The sequence below is a fragment of the Anoplopoma fimbria genome, chromosome 20, assembly GCF_027596085.1.
Source record: "Anoplopoma fimbria isolate UVic2021 breed Golden Eagle Sablefish chromosome 20, Afim_UVic_2022, whole genome shotgun sequence".
NCBI classification, from domain to species: domain Eukaryota; kingdom Metazoa; phylum Chordata; class Actinopteri; order Perciformes; family Anoplopomatidae; genus Anoplopoma; species Anoplopoma fimbria.
Window position 1 is genome coordinate 15,100,224 of NC_072468.1, and position 23,126 is coordinate 15,123,349.

The 23,126-nt window shown below is 38.8% G+C and overlaps 2 protein-coding genes across 3 annotated transcripts; both read right to left on the bottom strand.

Moving 5' to 3' along the window:
* Positions 1-2,446: 2,446 nt before the first annotated feature.
* tmem245 (transmembrane protein 245) lies at positions 2,447-15,832 on the bottom strand. 2 transcript variants are annotated; one of them, XM_054622227.1, is made up of 18 exons: positions 15,129-15,832; positions 13,482-13,599; positions 12,758-12,853; positions 11,891-11,998; positions 11,144-11,347; positions 10,891-11,060; positions 9,547-9,570; positions 7,324-7,428; positions 7,149-7,231; positions 6,962-7,052; positions 6,745-6,843; positions 6,521-6,652; positions 6,067-6,189; positions 5,323-5,468; positions 5,132-5,232; positions 4,852-5,026; positions 3,812-4,006; positions 2,447-3,719 (listed from the first exon to the last, which is right to left on the bottom strand). In XM_054622227.1, the coding sequence occupies exons 1-18, from the start codon at positions 15,726-15,728 to the stop codon at positions 3,671-3,673; spliced, it is 2,619 nt and encodes an 872-aa protein (XP_054478202.1). In that variant the 5' UTR covers positions 15,729-15,832; the 3' UTR covers positions 2,447-3,670. The 2 variants fall into 2 exon arrangements, with proteins under 2 accessions (XP_054478202.1, XP_054478203.1); XM_054622228.1 differs by lacking the exon at positions 9,547-9,570.
* Positions 15,833-17,148: 1,316 nt separating this feature from the next.
* Positions 17,149-21,585, bottom strand: LOC129109867 (DOMON domain-containing protein FRRS1L). Its single transcript, XM_054622013.1, has 5 exons — positions 20,955-21,585; positions 20,427-20,511; positions 20,014-20,152; positions 18,555-18,801; positions 17,149-18,459 (listed from the first exon to the last, which is right to left on the bottom strand). The coding sequence occupies exons 1-5, from the start codon at positions 21,157-21,159 to the stop codon at positions 18,287-18,289; spliced, it is 849 nt and encodes a 282-aa protein (XP_054477988.1). The 5' UTR covers positions 21,160-21,585; the 3' UTR covers positions 17,149-18,286.
* Positions 21,586-23,126: the final 1,541 nt, after the last annotated feature.

Genomic DNA, 23,126 nt, shown 5'->3' on the forward strand with positions numbered 1-23,126 from the left:
TCGACAAACTGTTTCATTAATCAAAAGATTTTACATCCCCAGCTTTTACAAGCTTCTACAAGCTGTTCAAGCCTGAACCGGAGAGACAGCCACCAGCAGCATCATCCATATGCAGCTTCACCTGAGGTTAGTAAGATTAATTATTTTATGGTCCATTTCGCATGTCATTCAATGAATTGAATTAAGTCTCTGACTGTGGAAAATGGTCTTTTTTAATTTCATTTTCATATGAGCATTCTGTATTATCAGTGTGTGAAGTCGCCTGATTCTTTAAATAAGCATCAGGTGCAGGTAGGGTGATGCCAAGTTAAGAGGCTTCACAAAGAACCCCTTTATGATATTAAACGTACCTCATATATTTCACACATCTTCCCCCTTCTCCCAAAACATTTAAAACTACACCCTCACCCAGCCTGCATTGGGTTTTTTTTTAGTTTCTACAATATAACATTAAATGTCATACATTTTCTGTTGTCCCTTAATCAGCATAGACATTGTTTAGAGATCAGAAATACTTGTGTCATCTGAAAATACTTTATACTTTATTGATAAGTTTTAGTTTATAGACATTTACATCATCCTGTGACAAAACCTCTAAAATATTACTAATCCGAAAACCATGTCTGTATTGTGTTTGTTGATTAGTTTACTGGAGACTTCAGAGATGCCTGGCTTTACCAGCAGCTGTACTGTAGCTTTCCATTGATTTGATATTTATTCCGTCCATCTGTCCAAAGCCTCGCTGAAACATTGACTATCTGTAAAGACTTCACAGAACAGAAGACACTGACTAAACTCACACAAACACAGAGGGAAGTTTTGTAACTGGTATTCATCCAGGGAAAGTTAGATTTTGGATGTATTCACACAGTTAAATCCTTCAGGCCAATAAGCCGTATCTGAAGGGGTTTGCTAGTTAAAGGGCCATTTCACAAATTAGCTTTCCTTTAGGCGGTGCTGGGGCTGTAATCACAGGCATAGTTCATAAACTGGTACCAGAATCAGAACGCTGGACTATACTAATACTCTGCACTGTGATGAAATTCTCTCGCATTTAAGCAGCAGTTAAGATGTTGGCCTACAGTGTGCTTTCCTTAGTATTATTTTTGTTTTTGATATCATTTAGTTTTTTACTTTTTTCGACATACTATAGTATGACTTTTTAATGACTTTTCAACATATTACACTCTGACTTTTTTCGCCATACTAAAATATGTTATTTTTTTTACTATTTTCGACATACTATAGTATGACTTTTTTATTACTTTTTCGAAATACTATACAATTACTTTTATAATTTTTTTGACATACTTTGTTACATGTTTGTGAATTGTTTTGACATGCTATACTCTGACTGTTTTTTCGCAATAATAAACAATGTTTTATTACGGTATGACTTTTTAATGAATTTTTCGACATACTATACTATCACTTTTAAATGACTTTTTTTTAACTTTTTTCGACATACTATACTATGAATATTTTTCACTATACTACGCTATGACTTTTTTATGAATTGACGACATTGACGACATTCTAAACTGTCTTTTTTTGACATACTATAGTATGACTTTTTTATTACTTTTTTCACATACTATATTATGACTTTTTATAATTTTTTTGACACACTTAAATTTTTTCATGACTTTTTAGACATACTATACTTTGACTTCTTGACATTAATACACTATGACTCTTTTTAACATACTATTAAAATATGTGTGTTGAAGATTTTTTTCAACACACTATTAAATCTCTCTTTTTTATGACTTTCTTTGACACGATTTGACATTTTGTGAGTTTTTGTAGACCACATATTGAGACATTTTTTGACAACTGAACGACGGGTCACATATCGGGATTTGAACCTGAGTTGCCTGGTTAAGAAACTGCTTTCATAACCACTATACCATGGTTAACATACAGTATATACCATAAGACTTTTTCGAGATACTTCACTATCACTTTTTCCTATCAAACTTATGACAGACTTTTGCCTTGTTTTTTTACATACTTTTCTAAGACTTTTTTATGACTCTTTCGACATACTATACTATGACTTTTGTGACTTTTTTGGACATGCTATACTGTGACTTTGTTCGTCATACTATACTTAGCTTTTTAATGACTTTACCAGATATTACACTATTTTTTTTTTGGTTTACTAAACTATGTTATTTTTTAATAATATAATATGACCTTTACGACTTTTATTATATCTTCTGTGACATGCTATAATATAACTCGTTTTATGACAGTTTTCTCAATGTGCTCTCAACATTTTATAACTAAGTGTCTATTTAGTGAGTCAGCAACTAATTCAGGGACACATGGAAAGTGCACACATATGACAAATTATCTTTTCCTCTTTACTTTTACTCTTCATAATAAACCTTGCTTAATCACGCAATTCATTTTCCTATATAAAGTAGTGAAAATGAGCAATAAGAATCCCCAAAAAGCTGTTACTGTTTAAACGATTATATTTATTGTGTCAGTGAATATCCGTTAATTTAAAAAACATCGCAACAGTACCCGAGTGAAAACTACAGTAATTTAGTTAAACATGAAAACTGTTGCTAAACTAAACACACATCATAGCCCCCTCAGACAGCTAACACAGTAGCCATGTATGATCAATGTGTTGCGTTACACAATTAATCTGTACAGCTTGTTCATTAACAATGCAAGGGATGTTAACTACTTCATACTCTCTGTTCAGAAAAGTCCTCTGACTTTAGTTTAAGTATAAAGTGGAGTGGATGAGGTGAGTAGAAAATATGCAGACATTTTAAATAACATTCAAGGTTTTGTGAGGTCAGAACTATGATGAAATCATGTGATGGGGTAACAGTAACCACACTCAAAAGTGCTCACAGAAATACTCAGTGAAACATGTCAATATCAAGTTATTCTGACTGACTATCTTAACATTCTTCAATATTGACAGATTCAGCTAAGCCTATTATAAATATAAACGTAAGTTGCATGTATGCGTGCAAAAAAAGTGAAACAGTGGTCCTTTTCCTCTCACTGACACGTGAATGACCTGTTAAGTTAAACTAAAAACAGTCAATAACTGCTTCTCTTGAGCCAGAGGTGAGGACTTCTATGGCAACCCTACGCTACAAACGCTACTTGAGCCTCCATAAGGAGAGAGGTAGGGAATCAAATAATGCACAACCACATACTGTAGCCTGGAACTTAGAGTGTGCAGGGTGGGAATCAGGGGCTTTGTAGATAAAATATATCATCGTACGATTCACCACAAACCGCACAGTCATTTTAGGCATCTCTTAACATTCTTAAATACAATTCAGGCACTGGAGTTCAGAAGGATTGTGCTTAGCGTCAACATCTCCGTCATTCATAATGGTAACGCCCAAAGTAATATTACTGGTCCATGTTCGGGATCAGGATGAACGCTCGCATCTGTAATTTTAAGGTCTTGAATGACAGCGGCTGGTGCCATATTGCTCAGAGAAACAGACTGGTAAGCACACAGCATCATAGGTGACCAGCTGTTACGCTGCCATCTCTTTTCGGTCGGGGCAGACGTCTGTAGAGCCGGGTGGCGCAGGATGGGGCTTCAGAGATGGGAGCGCTTCCCCGCGAGGAAACAGCCAACAGGAAGCAAGGTGACATTCCACTAGGACACACCCTCTCGCTCTCACTCACCACTCTTTTTCAGCACAGTGGGGGTGGAGTCTGTGACGGTCCTGAGAGTGACAAGCAATAATGGTAAAGTATGGTTGCATTTGTCTTCTGATTTGATCAGCTCTTTGAATGCGTTTCAGAATATAATCCTTACCTGATTGGGTTGAACTGCCAGTTGGAATGCACCGGTGTCGGCGCTGCAGAGCTGGGGCTCATCAGCATGGCACTGTAGATGTTGGCAGCAACTACCAGGATGCAGAGGAGGATTGGCCCGATGATGGCGCCCTCCAGACCCAGATAGTATGCTCCGCCTGCCACTGCCAGACCTGTCAGATACGGGTGTCCACCCCTGAGCCACGGACACAAGAAAACAGATGAACACAAAGAAATACCTAGAAAATACTCAAACTTGTGAAATTAGAAAAATAGAAATGTGTAGTGGTATTTTGTTTTTACATATTTAACCTCACATTATATCAAATATAAATCATGATGTGTATTTTTCAAAACCTTAAAGCACACAAAACATTTTTAGACTTCAGTCATATTGAAGACCTTTTTTTTGATTTTACCATTAAATGTAGACACTAATACATAGCTTTATGGCAGCTAACAATTCTTGGGGTTTTTTCTGCGTGAATACACTCTCACAGGGATACTTAATAATATAAATTATATGTGATTGGAATTCACTGGACTGTAACAAGAAAATCAACAAGGTCAAGCAATTTTACATAATATTTGTCTGTAGTTTGTTTTCCCATATATTTGTGTTTCCTCTTAACTTAAGCCTGATCCCAACTAGTCTTTTTTTGTGACACCTAATCATAACCTAACCTTAACTTAAATTAAGTCCTGACCATGTAGGGCAGCGCTACAGGAAACAGTATTCAAAGGGAAAACAGACGTGGACACAAGGCTGGGCTGCCAATACCAGCTGTCATGAGCATCATCTGGCCCACTGTCTGTTTTCATTAGGTCTATATCAAACAGCAGATCATTTCTAAAGCTGACCGAGGCAAATGGACACACTGCTTATACATTTTACCGACTGAAAGTTTTCCTTTAAAAGCAACATTTGGGTACAAACCAGGTGGTTGGATTGTTGAAATTTGTGGGACAAATGTGTCGATGCTATGTGGGGAAAATCACACAACAAATACACAAACAGGTAACAGTGTCACACATACATACCCTGATATGTCAGAGTAGATAGCTGTATCTACAAAGTACGTTGGGAGCAGATGGCAGATCAGCAGCAGCACGGCCTTGACACCTTCGCCCTGCACCAACCACAGGTCACACACTGCCGGCACTGCTGCCCAGTAGGTCCCCAGGAACGGCACCGCGCCCAGTATGGCAGCCAGAGCTTCAGGCCAAGGTAGAAAGATTTGAGGAGTGAGAAAACACTGAATGTGGTTTGGCAGGTGCAGGGAAAGTGACGATATGATCTGCTGTGAACAAGCCGACTCACCAGAAGGAATGAAGACTATGTTGATGCCAAACATGGTGTGAGTGAGCCACGTGTAGAGGCCGTAGAATCCAGCCATCTTCAGAGAGGCGTCAAAAACTCCTCTTCAAAACAAACAAACACACACAAGGTCAAAAATAATATAGTTTAGATACATGTTTAGATTGTCTTAATAGTTTTTTGTGTGTTACTACCTGATGGCCTCTTCTACAGACTGGCCTATGATATTGGAGGAGGGTCCAGGCTGGGAGAGGGGGGTCAGGCTGATCACCCATTTAACAGGTTTGTAGTATTCACCGCTGGAGCTCAACAGGTAGAAGAGAGTGGTCAGGAAAATCACCTGCGTATAAAAACAGCATAAATATGAGCAAGTTTGCTTTCGCTAAACAAATTCTGATTCAACCTGTATTAACCCTCGGAAAAACTCTTTAAGGAACAGAGTCCTCTAGGACATGTGGACCATCTATTTTACCACCAGAGCATACGTCACTAAGAATAATCATGCCCTTCACAGTTGCATCAAGGTTAATTATCTGTTGCAAACACTTCCATTAAGATGTCACTAGATGTCCAAGTGAGAATTAAAGGATGAATAAAATGATTTTAACTGCGCTATCCAGACCATGAACGAATGTTTAAAAAACATGCATAAAATTGTATGTGATGTCAACCATAAAATGTACTCACCAACAACAACAAACAAGGTTATAGTGTTTTATCCCTGATAAAGTCTGACATGCTGTATTTTAGTATTATTATATCAGCTGACATGTTTGCTACAAAAGAATAAACATGTGATCTGAAATCTGAGTGCAAGCAGTTTACCCTCAGTTAAAATGTTTTCTGGTTTTATTGCAAATGAATAACCTCACAAATAAATGTCAATAAACCAAACCCAACCTGTGTAATTTTGTGTGAGACGGTTTAGTGTTTCATACCAGACTCAGGACAAAGTTGAGCAGAGCGGTGCCGCTGTGGAACAAGACGGTGAGGAGAGTTGTTGTGGAGGAGAAGAGGAGGCCAACATTTCTACTCATTACCACCCATAAAGACTCCAGGATCTTCAAAACAAGAGGGCAACAGTAACTACACACCCCATTTAGCTTGAGTTATAAATATGTCAACGTTTTATGAACTGCATTTGTCGTAAAAGCTACAGAAGGCCAATGAGAGCCAAGCTGACACGCAACATGTTTAATCACAATCCATTCACTGATCCTCGAAAATAAAATATTCGATACAAAGCTAAAACAAATGACGTAGCACGCCCTAGTCTGTAGTCAAACTTTATTCAATTTAGTGTCACAAATGACGATGGGCCGGCAGATCCTTGAAAGCAAAATGTATGCAAATCCTCATGCAGAAGATGGTGTTATACACGGTCATACTTACAGACAGAAGAGTCTCAATATTTTCCTGCAAAAAGGAGGCGATGTCCTTCCAGTCAAGGATTTCGCCTAGCCAGCTGTTCCCTCTCTGAACCATCATCTTCTGACCCCGGTGCCGTCCAGGGTGGGTCGTGTTCTGGGAAATGCATAAAATATTTTGTGTATGATATTTTTAAAAGGATAAATCTTGTCTCCCAGACATTAAGATGTTAAATTGACTTGACTGACCTTCACAAACCAGGAGTGGTACAATCTGTCCCAGAGCTCCAAAACCTGTTTCTCAATCACAGCTGTGTTGTTCACCTTTTCCCCTAACATCTTATGCAGCTGCACAAAAAGGGAAAGATCCAACGCATAACAGGTTACTAAAGTATTCTTTTTTTTCTCTTTCATATTTTGAGTCAAAGAAATCAATGGTAAACACACAGGCAATAATTATTCTTACCTTTTGTGTTATCCATTCTCTACCGTGTTGATAAACATTAGTAGCAGCTGAGTTGAGAGCCTTCTGCACCACACGAGCCTCTGGAAGCCAACTAGAGGAGGTCGATGTAAGAGCAAGATGAGGAGAAATGACAAACTCCAAACACAAAAGCAAATGATACAAAGTAAAAAAAGAGTAACTTTCGTACTTGGCCCATTCTGGATGGTTAGACACAGTCTCATTGATGAGGTTACTGGTTACGTCGATGATGTGAACACTTTCATGGTGAACCTTGAAAGATAGAAGTTACTTTGTTGTCAAAGACAATGTCAGTGCCTTTGAAATGCAGTGAAGTAATTCAAAAGGAACAGAAACAGTAGTACCATAGCAGTGAGCAGCAGAGCCATGAGCAGGGTCCCTGTGACCAGGAGGAAGATGATGAAGATGCTGATGATTTTATCCAGAGATCGCTCCAACCACACGATCATCTACGCACATAGAGAGGACACAGACAGGAAGATATAGAAGGGGGGGGGGGGAGTATATTGAAAGTCAATATATTGAAAGAATTCTGAAGAGGTTGAAAACATACAGTGATCAGACACATGGAGAAACCTGTGTCCTTCCCATGTGAAGAAGCCATTTTGGCTCTAAAAGCTGCCCCCTTGGGCCCCTGAGAAAAGCAAGGTAGTCAACTGAGCGAGCCAGGATACCTGTACACATGCATGCACACATCCTTGCACTTTAACATGTAAACATGCAAGTGGAAAACGAAACCCGTGTGTTATTTTGAATGCATGATATTCCCGTCAGTATCTTTTATTTTAAAAATTGTTGCGAGCCTGTCCATTAGTCTTTCAAAGTTCATTCTGTTGAATGGTGTTGAAATTCTTAACTCAGGTTTCTCAATGTTCCAAAACTGCATCAACATCCAGCTTATAACAGCATCAGTCTCCATTTGTACATGTGTGTCAGTCACACAAGCCATGTGCTGATATCAAGTTACTGGATACAATGGCAAGTTACTGTTAGTGGACACCTCTCTCCCGTAAGGCCATGTCCTTCTGGTTTGTTATTATATTAATGGTGAAATTATAGGGCAGCAAATGTCCCACTGCATTTCAGCTACACAATGCGACACAGTCCTAAAGTCCAGAATAAAGCGTTTATTATTCTGGGTGAATGTTGAACTTTCTTACCATATATAAGAATGTAGCCTTACTTTACAGAACATACTTGGCAGGCTGACTGATGTAGATTGAATCCAGTACAGCAGAAAAAATGGTAAACAAAGAAATGGAAACACCACATCAGCGTGGACTTATTCTTAATCCTAAAATAGCTAATTCAGGCACATAACCACGCAAGTTAGTACTGAATGTCGAGAACCAATTAGCAAAAAATCCCCAGCACTTAATGCAACACAAGACCACTAATAAAACTTCAGAGAGGACACACAGTCAAAGTAGTTGACTAGCTGTAGTTTAAAAAAAAAAAAAAAAAAAACATTCTTACTGCAGAAAGGGACCTTAATTAGTTCATAATTAACATTTCAAACCATTCATTCAAAAAAAAAAAAGACTCAAAAACAGGGTATTTTATTCTTTGCTGCAACAATTGTGTTTTTCCATCAAGGCTTCTTATATCAGCATTCAACATTGATTTCATGTCAAAAACCTGCCATGACCATGAAAGGATTCAAGTTCCGAAATTAATTGAATCTTTAAAACAATAAGGCTAACAATAAATAATAACAAATTTTATGAAAAGACCAAAACCAACAACATGTTAGTCCATCTCTCAATACTTAAATGGATACACAGGGAACCCTTGTTAGTCAGATACATTTCTTGTTGGTTTGTTCTTATTAAAATATTGTATGCCCTGTCCTGTTAATTTCCAAAACACATCCTTTGTCCCTTAAAACTGGAGCATTTAATCTGCAACTAACAACAAACAGTGCAGGCATCATATATTAGAACAACAAAGAAAAGTAAAGCTCTTTAAAAAAGGTAAAAGTTTGCCGACATTTTCTTTTATTTAGTGCTGCTCCATATTGACAAACTGTTAGGTGTTTCCATTGTTTTGTCCTTCCCCACTCCCACCTATACAATCTTGTGTGTAATCACATCTCCCTACGGGTTCCATGGACAGTGTTTCTCCTTAATCTCTATAAAAAAACTACTGCATCATTCTTATAAGCCAACATATGTTCTGTTTCCGAAAAGCTGCCCTCAGCTCTGCCTACATCAGTCATCTCGCCATGCAGCTCATACACTCTCAAGCCAAACCTGCCAGTTAGACCACAGCAGGGAAGGTACGAACAAGGCAGAGGAACCAAAGAGTCCTACCTCCTCGGCCGTAGCTTCCTGTAAAATGGAAGCATGACCCAAGAAAAGCAGGGAGAGGACAGACATGTTGACAGGATGAAGTGGTGATGACAGTGGATGGTTAAAGCGCCAGTCAAAGCTTGTGCTCACACCTTCTCACACATCCGCACATGTATACAGGTTTGTTTCCTTATCCTTCTTCTTTCGCTTTCTCTCATGCACACCCTTTATGTGAGTCTCACTTTCTCTCAGCACTCTGCTCCTCCAAATCATTACCTGCTTGTTAAGCCAATGCCAGAGCTTGGGGAGGAGACAAAGAGACATTGGGAAGATTATTTTTTGGAAAGACCTGTGCAGCAGTCATCACATGTGACCATGCGACAAGAACACAACCTCTTTGAGTACAGGCAGTGAGGGATCAGGAAGCGAACCTTGGCAGGCAGGATTTAACTAAAGTGTTTGAGTCTGGACTGGCACAGTGGGATGCAAATCAATGGGATTATAAACACACAACATAACTACAGCCAAAAAACATCAGGAGAAAGACATCTTTTAGTGTTAAGTGTGTCACTAATGGCCCTATATTTATTATGGAGAACATGTTGGCAAACAATTGTCTTCTTATACATCCAGCAGACATGGATCAAAATTGTCATTTATTTGGAAGTATCTGGTTATTTAGCTGCTAAATGCTCCACTGTGTTCACCAGCTAGTTGTTAACTTCGTCTGTCTGCTGTTAGGTGCTGAACAGGAAGTGTACAGTACAGTGTTGGTTTGTCAGAGCTGCATGATGCATATCGAAACAGCGCTATGGGAGCAGCCAGATCAAAACAATGAGCTAACAGACATTATGGCGCTCAGTAGAACTGAGGGGAACCGCAGTCGGGTGCGAAACTTACTTTAATACATTTTTGATATAAAAGTACTGATTGGTGCAGTTTAATTGTCTGCCCTGACTAAATTGTAAAAATAAATTAGTATCTAAAAAATAAGCACAAATGTATACCATGGCGGAAAAAATTTACCAAAACATTTAAACTTTTGTTATTGTGTGCCATTTTTTACTGTGCTGTGTCCAAAATCTGAATTAATACAAAATGTTATTTTTTTGTTTTTGAAGAAGGCGATTACATATATAAAAAGATGTCCTCTCATGTACTGAAGTCCGGAGGGATAGGTGGATCAGAAAAGGCAGAATCATGACAAATGTTAAGGAAAAGATCCCAGGCAATGACAGATACGAATCTGAAGTTAGTCCTAGTTGCAAATTTACGACAATGTAGTGAACATTTGAATACCCCTACACACAAAATTGTAATTCTTGCTGAACTATTTCAATACCTACAGAATATTTAATCCTCTGATATTTAAAAAAATAAAATAAACAGTAGGTCTGACCTTCAAGGATTATTAGCCAAACAGTTCTTGATAACCACCGATGGCCCTTAAATGTGGACAGTGATGAATATACTATATCAACACAAAAAAACATACAAAAGGATGTAAAAGTGAATCAGAAAAGGTGTTTGTGCCTTGATGAGGATTTGTGAAATCAAAGAAAGAGGAAATAAGGACAGCGCCTGCACCAGTCGCACCTGGAGATCAGTCAGAGACGTTACCTTAGTGTCGATACGCAGCAGGAACTGAGCCAAGCCTTTGATTGGTCCAGGCAGCAGGGCCTCCTCTCGCTCACGTCCACGCTTCTCCAGAACCGCCCACCATGAGATGAGAGTCCGCTCTGCAAAGCCCATCAGGCCAAAGTGGACCACCAGCTTCTTGAGCACCCACACTAAAACATAAATGCAACAGTTGTCTGTGTATAGTAGTAGCAAGAAGCATGTGAAAGGGAGTGTGCATGCATGTTCTTGTTACCAGCCACAGGGATAGGCAGCAGTTGAAGGATCCAGAGGTTGAGCCAGACCTGAACCAGTACAATGGCCCAGACCAGAAAAATAAAGTAGATATCACTTGCTCTTTTGGGGCTTTTTTCATTCTGGAAGAGGCCGGATGGTAAAGAACGGAAGCCGCGAGGGAGCCCGGTATTGGAGGGAAGGGGGCCCAAAGACTGCACACCACCTTCAAAGAGATCATGTAGATTAGACAGAGGAAGCATAGAGAGGAAGAAAAAGAAAGAAGCAAAGAACATTAGTTTGTTGTTCAGATGCAAACCACTGGTGAAACTAAAGTGTCTTGAGCTGCAGTTCCTCTTATGGCTGTAGAGAATTTTGCTCCAAAAAAAAAGGTTGACTGTATCGAATTAAAAATGCAACCTCTCTTTTAAAATATCTTTTAAAAGTCATTTTCAGATAAATTCCCATGAAAGAGGATACTGCACAACCTGTCTCCTCTTTGCCTTGATCTGGGTATTCTTCTTTCTAAAATATTTTTAGATGATTTTTATATCAATGTTTTGTGCAAAATGATGGATTTCTTCAGTAAATAGCCGTGCAATAAGCAGGATAATGTACAGCGATATGGGTTTCTGCTTACCCGGTCAAGGTTCATTTCGTATTAATGACCGGCTCGCTGTACATTAATAGCCCTTACATGCTGAAGCATACACAGACTATAACAAACTGCATCTATAATATACACTGAGTTGAAAGTGAGCTCTCTTACTTGTAGTAGAGTTTTCACTTGGCTCACTTTTCATCTGAAGGTTGCTACAGGAGATTGCCATGTAAAAAGTGTTAGCAGCGAATGACAACACCTGCCCCGACAGCTCTCCTGGGGAAGAAGAGAGACAGAAAACATGAACACAAAACGGCAGAGCATGAAATAAAACATTTTTCTTGTTTGTTTGTGTTTCCTACATTGTCTAATGGTCCAAACTATCCTGATTAGGGGACAATCTGCCCACCTAAAGTTGCCTATGTTTTGGTAAAGCTGTACTAAGATACTGTATAACTTCATCTAAGCGCTGGTTGAACTTGAGGAACAGAAGAGACAAATCATGATAAGGAGATTCTTCCTTTAGGCAGTGCATCAAAGTTAATTATAAGCTGATTTGACCCCCTGACTTTAAAGCAATCGTTTGACCTTTTGGGAACTTGTTTGGTGTATTGCTGAGAGTTAGATTGAAGATCGATACCACTCTCTTGTCTGCACAGTAAATATGAAGCTACAGCCAGCAGCCAGTTAGCTTAGCTTAGCATAAAGACCATAAACAGGGGGAAACAGCTAGCCTAGCTCTGTCCAAAGGTAATGAAGTCAACCTACTGTACCAGCACCTCGTAACATTACAAATAAAGATAAGATAAGATAAGATAAGATAATCCTTTATTAGTCCCGCAGCGGAGAAATTTGCAGGCTTACAGCAGCGTAGAGTAAAGTGCACACAAGAGACATAGTAGAAGAAAAAAATAAAAATAAACACATAATTTATATTGTTAAATTCATACAAAAAACATTTACCACTACTCTTTTATACCATATTATGAATGCCCATAATGTGCTACATGTAAATGTGTGTCCATAAAACTTTACCTTTGCCAGGATCAGGTGGTTTCTCTTGTGAGCCCACGATGATGAGTATAACCACAACCACAAACATGGGCACTCTCCACGAGCCGGTCAGAGACACTAAAACAGATGCAGGCTGGTAACTATGTATTTTCTCACTATTGTGGAGAAACATGTTGCTCTTGAACTGCATAATAATTTACATTATTAGTTATTTCTTGGCAAAAAAAGTGACAGCTGAAACAAATGTATACATGTCTTGCCATCAAATAAAAAAAATATATAAAGATGAAATAATTATAGAGTTAATATTGATCATTTTGGCCACTCGTACCGTATCATTTTTATAAACGCACTTGCCAAACAGAACATTTTCTCAGATTTGCGCACAGTCGTGTGAAAAACCTCCTTGTTCTCCTATTAAGCAGAACTTCTTAATAGCTCTCAGTCACTTTTAACATTTCACGCTTGAAGGTCATCACCTCACTTCGGCACGCCTCAAGTGTGCTAAAAATACTGAAGACTTTATCATCTTACTATGCAACGCTGCACTTGGTCTGTCTAACAGACTTCACTTTTGAAAAAACCCTATTTTTCTTCCTATCCTATTTCCTATATGCTATATGCCAAGTAGGGAAAATATAAAGAAATCTACTCAGGCACAAAAAAGGAATTTGAATAAAAGTATGGAATTACAACCAACAAGTCTGAGCAGATTCCCCAGGCTGCCCCTCCTCCCCGCACTCACCAACGTAAAAGAGCAAAATGGCCCAGACAGGGAGAGCCAGAGCCCTCAGGTAGTGCTCAGTTTTGGGACTCCACTTGAAACATACCACCAACAAGTAGCCAAACACCACAGTGCACACCTGAGAGGAAAAAAGAGGATGAGTGGCAAAATAATAAAAATAAAGGCGATGTCACGGGGTACCATCAGACAAAGGTAAATGTTGTAACTTTTGCTTCATTGATTCTTTTTCACACACAGTATTGTTGCAATTTGTTCAGTGTTTATAATATACATATATACTCGGAAATAAGAGCTCAGGAACAAACCACTCCAATTTTCAGAGGTGATGTTTGTGTCAATCATTAAGTGTAATTTTTTTACGTAAATGAAGGTGACGGCACTAATGACGGAGCACAATTTAATTTGAAACTAAGACTGTGAGAATTTGAAGTTGTTTTCCTAAACTGTTGCACACTTAGAAAACATTCAAAAAGGCATTAAAGTGGTTTAACCATACTTTCTGGACTTCCCAGTCTTCTGTTAAACAACAGACAATCTGCTGCTGTTTGGTAGGAAAAGCATGAAATGTGATGCTCCAGTCTGATCTCCAGCCGGTCACAAAAGTCTTAGCTAGTTCCACTCCACACAAAGACGTCTTTCGATGTAATTTAATATAGTGTCCTCCATCCTATTTTTGGACAAGTGCCCTGTGTCAGTCTACATCAGCATTTAGAGAAAGGACAGGCTGTCTGAGGAAGAACATTTAATACAATTTGTATCAAGTGAAAGCGTAGCTGGACTCAGGCCCCTGAAGCTGTTTAGGAATAACAAGGTATTAATCGATCAGACAGTGAAACCGCAGTAAATTTGATTAGCTAGGATACAAGTTTAAGGATATTTTCCAAGAAAAATGGGTAAGCTGAATAACCCATTATGAGACGCATTCAGGGAAATGCTATTTAAACAATTTGCAGCAGTGCTTTCAATTCAGTGGTATTATTAAGCGACTATTGATAGTCCTTAATTACATTTTGTTGGGATGATAATATCACATTGTGTCATCCATTAACAATTTACCTTGTACACTTTAGTGATTAGGAGCTCATTTTAATTAAACTAGGGACACTAGTTTAAGTCGGGCTGAAAATAACAAGTATTATTACCATCTAGTCCAAATATTATTTATCAGTTAATCATTTGGTCTATGTCAGATAATAGTGAAAATGCCGATCATAAATCCAAAATAATTTACTATCAAAGAAGGCCCGGAAAAACCAGCAGATATTCAAACTGGAGAAGCTGGAACCAGGGGACTTCCAAAGTGATGAAACAAGCACACTTGTTGTGAACACTTTTTTTGTCCATCAATAAGTTATTTTAGCTTCTTGTTTTCTATGTGTGAATTTTTCAGATAAAACTGTGAATCGTATGCATAATTGTGCATTTATGTTCCAGACGGTAATATAAACAATATTGGTAAACATATCACTTTTAATAGTGTAATATAGATCTCAACAATATGGCCCAGCTCCACTGTGAGCTGTATGCTGCATTGTTTCGGGGGATCCAGCTGACAGAGCTGACCTCGCCCAGCCAGTAACATCCCCGCTGAGTGACAACAGAGGGGCTTGTTGTCATACTGGATGTTGCCATTGTCCATTCACTCACCCACACAGTGTGGAAATAATCCAGCGCGGCCCCGATGATCCCACAGATGTGCCCGAGGATCACCTGCATGCCGATGACGCTCCAGAAAAGGTAGAGGAAGTAGAGCAGCGGGGCCCCGGCCCCGATCACCAGCAGCACCGTCAGCCTCTCCAGCACCAGCCTTCCCATCGCCTCCACCCCGTAGTTTAGACACCACACGGGGATCAGCAGCGTCCCCACCACGATGGGTGTCCCGGTTTCCTGCAGGCCGCTGAGCCACGAGCGGCCGAGTTTAGCCAGGGAGTACTTGAAGGGGTGGAGGAAGGTCCCGCAGAGCACTGCCCAGAGCAGCGGGCGGAGGAAGGCCTCCAGGATGAAGTAGACCAGGACAGACGCTCCGCAGCATATCGCCACAAAGATCATCGCCCCCGTGTTGTAGAAGGCCTGTTTAATGTTTTTGTCAAACTTCAGGGAGGACGGCTGGGTCAGTAGTTGGCTCACCATCCCGACGGCCGGCTGGACGCTCTCGGAGAAAAAGACAGAGTGAGGCCGCCCGGTGAGAGGGGTCTCCGGGGGAGAGACAGCGGCAGGCTCCGGTGCAGATTCCTCCTCGTCTGCCATGTTCCCTGATTCCTCCTCCGCCGCTGTAGTGTGCCCGGAGGAGGGGGTGATTTCCTCTTCTTCTCTTGCTTCTAATGGCTGTTGGGCAGCAGCTTAAGAGTGCATTACCGCCAACCACTAATGTGGAGGGTGAACCAATGATCCACATTATCTCCAGTCCGACTACAAAACAAACAAACTAAAATTAATAAACCAAACAAAAGGAAAACAATGCTAAAAAATAAAAAAGTTAATGAATTCAATTTGAGAATATAAGAATTCTCAAATTGAATTTTCCAACATTTGTTTCCAACATTTGTCACTAGAACTTTTCTTTAGTACATGTTGACCTCTCAAATCTCTCTTAGTCCATTTTTGTATTGTTTCAAAACAATAAAAATTTCAGAATTTTCCATTATTATGCTTTCCAACAACATAAAGGGAACTGTTAAGACCAGTATGACCCTTCCTTAGTCTGGTTATAATATATATTAGTTCAAATATATAAGCCTTGTTTACATTGTTATTTATTTTATTGCTTCTGTTTTACCATGTAAAGTACCTTTTAACGCGCTATACAAATAAAATGTATTATTATTATTATTATTTTATTTTTATTTTTATAATCCTCTCCTCTTCCCTATATTGTCTACTAGATCCTGCATTCCCAAGCAATGGTTTATTTTTTTAAAGATATCTCCCTTTCCTTTCTTTATTCCATTCATCCTGCCATATCTTTTAGATTTGTCCCTCAATAACCACTTTAGCTTCTGACTTACTTATATTTACATTAATGTTATTTCTTCCACTCTTCAAAGCCCTTTTTGATGCTTTATCCACCTTCTCAGCTGCATTTGATGAATTCTGAATAGTGATTGCAGTATTCTATACAATAAATCCTTTCTAATCTTGGTGTGGATATAATATTAGATATAGATAATAATAATTATTATCTATATTCACATGAACCTATTACAAACAGTGACTAATATAACCAGTATTTTTTTAAATACTGAGGAAAGGTGTCCTGGAGGTGGCTTTTATGGTTGATAAGTGTTTTTATCTGGAATGGTTAGAATAATGACTTTACAGTTGGCTTATGGTGAAACACAATATTTTGATTATTACAAGAAAAAATATAATATATATAAATATATTATATTTTATATATATATATATATAATATAAAACCTTGATTTTATTAAATTACTAATATATGTCATTTATCTTTCAATTATTCCAAAAATGGTTATGTTGAAGGCAATACCAAAATAAAAAATAAATCAATTTTTTTTTCTTTTTTTATTCATTATCTCTATTTTTCTTTTTCTTTTTACAGTTTTTCAAATGTAAATTGGGCTAGTCACTGATCGTTACCCTGGAAGACTATTTCTACATCAGATTTTTTCACTTAGATCTAAGGTTACATGTTGCTGAAGACGCTGCATTTTCAAAATACAGATGACATGACATCAATGTCCTCAATGATATGGTCCTAAATAAGATTATAATATAATATGTTTTTTTTATTCTATTAAAAATAATCTCCTATTACCTTATACTGTTTGAATGACAGAGTTGTCTGTTCATGCACACGATCTGTACTTTCGTGTGTATTGTGTTGTTATTTCTTCACAGTTTTATTGATAATTAACACAACAATCGTAGATTATTTCAGTGAACGGTGTTTAAACATCCATCCATTGTTTGATACAGATCAAAAGGCTACAATAACAGCCTGGGGAGAAAAATTAGTCCATGTTCAAGGAACTGTTCAATCCACAGTTAGCTTCCGCTTAGTGTGTTACTGCTTGCGACTGTTACTCATTAGTAGCCTCTCTGTCTTTAAACATAGTCACAGTGTGAAAGGAAATTATGGAGTTGAGCCAAACATAAGAAAAGTTTATGAAAATCTTTTACACGGTGAACACATACTGCAGGCAGTACCTAAAACCTTGAAAACTATATTATGTGATAGGCCCTGTACTAACAACAAACAAACCATGTTTTTTGCAAGGCATGATATCCATATAAACATAACAGGGTAAAGGGACAGGAATATTTGTGCAAACGGCTGTGAGCTGCTTGTTTTCATTTTGTCCTCAGAAAACCTTTTTGTTTTAGCCAAGTTCAACATGAGAGTCTTCTCATCATCGGCGAACAGCAGGATTTTGAAATTGTTTCCAGATTTCCCAGCATGCAGTATTTCGAAGACTTGTGAGATTTATTTATTATCATGTGTAATTCTCGTATTTTTTTAAATACTTGGAAGCTATCATAAATACTGAAAATAACTGGCCTATTTATAATATAACACTACTCTCTAATCAGACCTCTTGTTTTGTACTGACAACAGTACATGACACCTCTTAGATACAGGTTTAATAATTTGTCAAGATCTTCTTCATAAGTTCAGAGTAATGCTATGATATAAGTTATATACTCTTTGTCGTGTTTCATATATCTAAAAATGTGTCTTTGCACAAAGTGCACACTTGAATGTGGCATCAGACAACTTTTTTATTGCTGCTTTTCTTCTATTCCCTCTTTTTTTCCTCTATGTGGTCTGCTGTGCTTCATTATGGCGTTCCCATCAGTAAGTAGAAGGTGAGGGCTACGATGAGCAGTAAGCAGAGGGGAGAGTTGAAGGTCTGGTAGGCCGTAGAAGGCATGAAGATGTCCTCGTACTTATAGATGCTGATCATGTGATCACTGACAGGCGGATTGTCGATGTCATGCCTCGTGATGGAACCTGTTGGAAAAGGCAAGACGATGTAAGATGAGATAAAAGATAAAAAAAGAAGAGCACAAAGACAGTTGACTTGATGCTAAAGCTTGATCAATCACCTTGTATTGCAGGTCCCCATGCAAACAGGTAAAACCATGACAGGTGTAAGTCCACAAGTGTTTCCTCTCTGGGGACATATAACGGTCGTTTAAAGCGGCAGGTCACCCGGTTGCTCTCAAAAATGCCCTCTTCGTCTCTTGCTGGGTTCCTTTTTATTTCCTTGGCCCACTGGCCGACATTGTAGAAGTGATGAATCCGTACACGTCCGTTATCGTCATGGACACAGCCCATGACATCGTCTCCTCCCTGAGGAAATAGGAAGGAATGAAAAGCTTAATTCCAAATTTCTATATATTCATCTATTGACAAAAGTTTAAATTCTGATACAAAATATAAATATATTAATTGGGACAGTTACTATTATTGCTCATGCTTGTGCAGTTAGCCCCAGTGTTTTATGCTAAAGAGCTGTCAAACAATAAGACTGGAGTTACATAAGATTATTTGGGCTCTAAAAGTAATTCTCTAAACTTTTTATGCATGTCTTTGGACTTTGGCAGGAAACGGAGAACATGAAGAAAACCAACAGCAGCATAGGAAAACATGCTAACTCTACACAGAAGAATAGCTGGAGGGTTAAAACCCAGAACTGTCTTGCTATAAGGGGACAGTGCCGATCAACGCACCACCATGCTGCCCTCCATATTCAGACAATTATTAAGTGTCAAGCCTTCATCATGAGGGCCATGCTGATTGGTACGCATGTTCAACAAAACAGTTAACAATGATGAAATAATGTAACATTTTAACAATGATGACGTTGAATAAAATGTTTTTTTTTGTTGATTTATTAGTTTTATGTTGTGTAAACACATTAAACTAATGTTTCTCAAACCTTTTGGTTTGTGACCCCCTTAAATGAAATGCTTTCTTACGACCCTCATCACAGGTGATAGCTTCAGTATCAACATGAATTGTGACCAGTTCAACCAAAGACTGACTTTTCCTTCTCAGATTGTTACATTTGAACATGTGACCCCAAAGAGTTACAGAAAGGTTCCTAATAAGTCAAATAAAAAGGGGAAAAAATGGGAGCAAAGTAAATAAAACTTTGTGTAACCTGCCTTTAAACATCTTGTAAGCACTCATATTTATCTTGGCTGCCTTAAAATTATTTCATTAAAAGTATTAACATACTGTGTGAAAAGGTTTTTACCTTCGTGCCAAACCATTTAAAAGAAAATGATGTAAACAATGGGCAATTGCATTTGGAATAAAAGCCTTCAAAGTACATGTTTGTGTCGTTAATCTGCATAGTTACTGTAAGCTCTTAAAAAGATCATCATCATCAATCATTTGCACCACATCCATGTGTTTGATTACAATTTATGGACCAAACATTTGAAGCAACATATAAAAGTAAAATAAGTTGTGCTATAAAATAAACTCAAATTCTGTATGTGTTATACTCTCCCAAACAGTTTCAACAGTCAGAGTTGTTGTTGTGCAGCTGCTCACCATTTTCTTGTCAGAGGAGAAACCTACGGCTACCCAGCCATCTGTGTCTGCACTCATCTCATACTCCACATCTGTCCCGATGCGGCGATAACTCAGAAAGTAGTCACACGTTTCTGCATCACACCCTGGCTTCCCATATCTGTACATGGACAGATAAACACGTTCACTTTGAAAGGCACTACTGACGAATAGATATCAGTTGAGTTGAATATTCAGAATATCTTGATAACGTAAGGACCAAACTGGGGCACTGTTTAGGACAATTTCACTCAGGTTTCAGATAATAAATACTACACAGTTGAGAAGTCCATGTTTAGCTCCAGCTTTAAGAAGTCAAGCCACAGCAGACAACGCAGTCTCTGGGAATACAGCTGCACCAGAGCTCTGTTCATAAAGATGTATCCTTCTCTAACCTTATGCAGCCTTTGGTAACTCCACAGTCGACGACTTTGATCTTGGCGAAGGGATCCACTGGTGGGGCGGTGGGGAACGGATAACCTGCAAAAGGCAAAATCAGCATTCTGTAAGGTTCCACACAAAAACAATTGACGTTTTGTTTTTTCAAGACAGTCAAAGGGCCAACTAGGGGGAGGCCATCTGCACAGGAGGAGGCCTGCATATGTTTGTTTGTGTGTATGTTTGTTTGTTTGTTTGTTTGTTTGTTTGTGTGTGTGTGTGTGTGTGTGTGTGTGTGTGTGTGTGGGGGGGGAGAGAGAGAGAGGGGGTGGGCAGCTACCACCGGGGAGCTGGCCTGGGTGCTGAAAGGCCTCGCACAGTGCAGGTTTGATGCAACACAAAATAAACAGCACATGCTCAGGTTCTGTTCACAGTTTCTGTTTCATTTCATGTTAAACTCGTATGTTAGAAGTGTGTCTATTGCGCATGCAGTGTAAACCAAACCCACCAACTGTGAATCGCGGTGCAATGCATTAGATACTCACCGTCATCGGACAGATATCTGGACTCAAGGAACTCGGAGGCGAAGGTGCTGTAGGAGTCCTTGTGAGGCTCCTGATGTCCCGGCTCTCCGTGCTCCCCGTGGCCGGCCCTGAGTGCTCCCTCGTCGGTGGGGCTCGGCGCGACCCCCAACCATCCGCTCTGGATCAGCAACACCAACAGCTCCACGAGCCTCCGCAGGAAAATCATGGCCCAGAATGATGTCAACAAAGATGCGATAAAAACGACTAAACCAACTTGAAATGAAATGGGATCCTCATTATTGTTTGAATTTCGGTATCTTCGCAGGTGCCCATTGCAGCGTCACCAAAATCATCCCCACATCCCAATTGCCTGTTTTGCTTTTTTTATTCGCAGGGTAGAGGGGGGATTCAGCACCGATGACCGTGTGATTAAGAGGCTAATCCAATCCTAAATGACCCTTTTTTGTAATCGTGCCACCTAATTCAGCCACACGTCCGTAATCCTCTTTGAAATCCGAATCTAGATGCCTCGCAGTGATCTTTAATCTTTGCATATTTTTCAGTCAGAGTATGGCCGGATGAATGGTTTCGCCCGGCCTCCCTCTCTTCTGCCTCCTCAGTCAATCACAGTAACATCCAATGAAGAGGCGCTACGTGCTATTATTTGGATCAATCAGTTGGGGATTAGGCCTGTGATAGAGAGGGTATTTCACACACAATCTTTCAGAGATGTGGAGTATATGGATCGTATACTATGTTAGCCTGCTGCTCAAACAGATGAGCAAAGAGCAGGAATAGGCTTAAATAAAAAAACAAAAGGCAAATTGGTTGGAAAATAAATAATTGGCATAGGATGTTACTCCCCCTATACATTGACTCTGAAGACATTAAAATGAAGTCTATAAATGATGTGTTTATCTATGAAGATTTTTCATATTCATAGTCAGTTATTTGTGCAATTACATTTACTTGAAATGTCATCTATTAAATGGGCCTACTGTCTGAATGCCACACTGCTAAATAAAAATCTTCAGCAGAAATCCTTTGTTTATGTATTTAAAAGTAGCTTTAAATATAAGAAAACTGTAATCACACTATAAAATAGCCACCATGTTTTAATTGTCAATTGTTTTGTTTAAATTATCTTAATTTCCTGCCCATTATCTCGAATGAAAAAGGAAACCTGGCCATATCCCATATGTGTATTTTTTATGCAGATCCAAATCTAGAGCAGCCTTGTTTTCACTCACTGAATGCATTATTTATTAAATATTGTGCAGCTCAGCTTTGATTATTTAGTTCACAAGGTCCCTTTGTGCTCACTCCAACTGCTGAGGAAACACCTCATACAGGTGACCCTGTAGATGTACCCACAGTACAGGTTGAATATGCATGTTTTTCAACTGAACAAGACATCAAAAAACATCATCTAACCATCCTCACTCATATCCTCGTACTGTCCACCATTCTGTCTTTTTCAGTGGTTGTACCCAGTCCTGCCACTTGATGGTGATATGAAGCCACGGTTTGAAGTTTATGTTCAGATCAGCTTGGGGAGTCTCTGCTCAGGCTGCTACCAATCCTTTTCACGTTTCACTTTCCAACTGATGTAGTGCAATATCTTGCAAATATTGGACAGCCTTAGGTTACAAATAGATGTCTCATCAACTTTCCTATTTTACATTAAGTGAAGGACAAATGACAAGCAAAGTTTTATCTACATAGTAGAATTTTTTTATTTTTTTTATCTACATAGAAAGGACTTCAGACACTCCAGTGCGCTTGTGTCTTGCTGCTGCTGATAGCCTTATAAATTATGATCATACTACTGAATCCATAGTTCAGAAATACAGGAAAAATCTGGAGAATATGTGGCATTTGTAGCCAATGATAGTTCGTACTGTGCTCCCTGTAGAAATAAATACTACAGAATTACAAATGCCTCAGATTCATGAGGACACATAAGAGTGACAGTGAAATTCATATTTTGACACTTGCTCCGTGTCCAGTCATCCGCATTCTCAAATTTCCACCAAACTTAATATGTCATGAGTCAGTCCATTTAGTCAACACCCTCAGAACTGTTAACAGAACATCTCAAATGAATTGAAATAAGCATCATCATCATAATCTATAATAACTGTAGCAAGATTATAAATAAGTGTACATAAATATTTATTTGGAATTGTAACA

What these genes read in the sequence shown, in the direction of transcription:
- tmem245 (XM_054622227.1), bottom strand. Translation starts at nt 15,728, where the DNA reads ATGGCAGACGAGGAGGAATCTGCACCGGAGCCTGCCGCTGTCTCTCCC. An exon ending in CATTTTGCTCTTTTACGTTG is followed by an intron (nt 12,854 to 13,481) that starts GTGAGTGCGGGG and finishes CATCTGTTTTAG; the next exon opens with TGTCTCTGACCGGCTCGTGG. An exon ending in ATATTGAGACTCTTCTGTCT is followed by an intron (nt 6,190 to 6,520) that starts GTAAGTATGACC and finishes CTTGTTTTGAAG; the next exon opens with ATCCTGGAGTCTTTATGGGT.
- LOC129109867 (XM_054622013.1), bottom strand. Translation starts at nt 21,159, where the DNA reads ATGATTTTCCTGCGGAGGCTCGTGGAGCTGTTGGTGTTGCTGATCCAG. An exon ending in CAGATATCTGTCCGATGACG is followed by an intron (nt 20,512 to 20,954) that starts GTGAGTATCTAA and finishes TGCCTTTTGCAG; the next exon opens with GTTATCCGTTCCCCACCGCC. An exon ending in TCTCCTCTGACAAGAAAATG is followed by an intron (nt 18,802 to 20,013) that starts GTGAGCAGCTGC and finishes CTATTTCCTCAG; the next exon opens with GGAGGAGACGATGTCATGGG.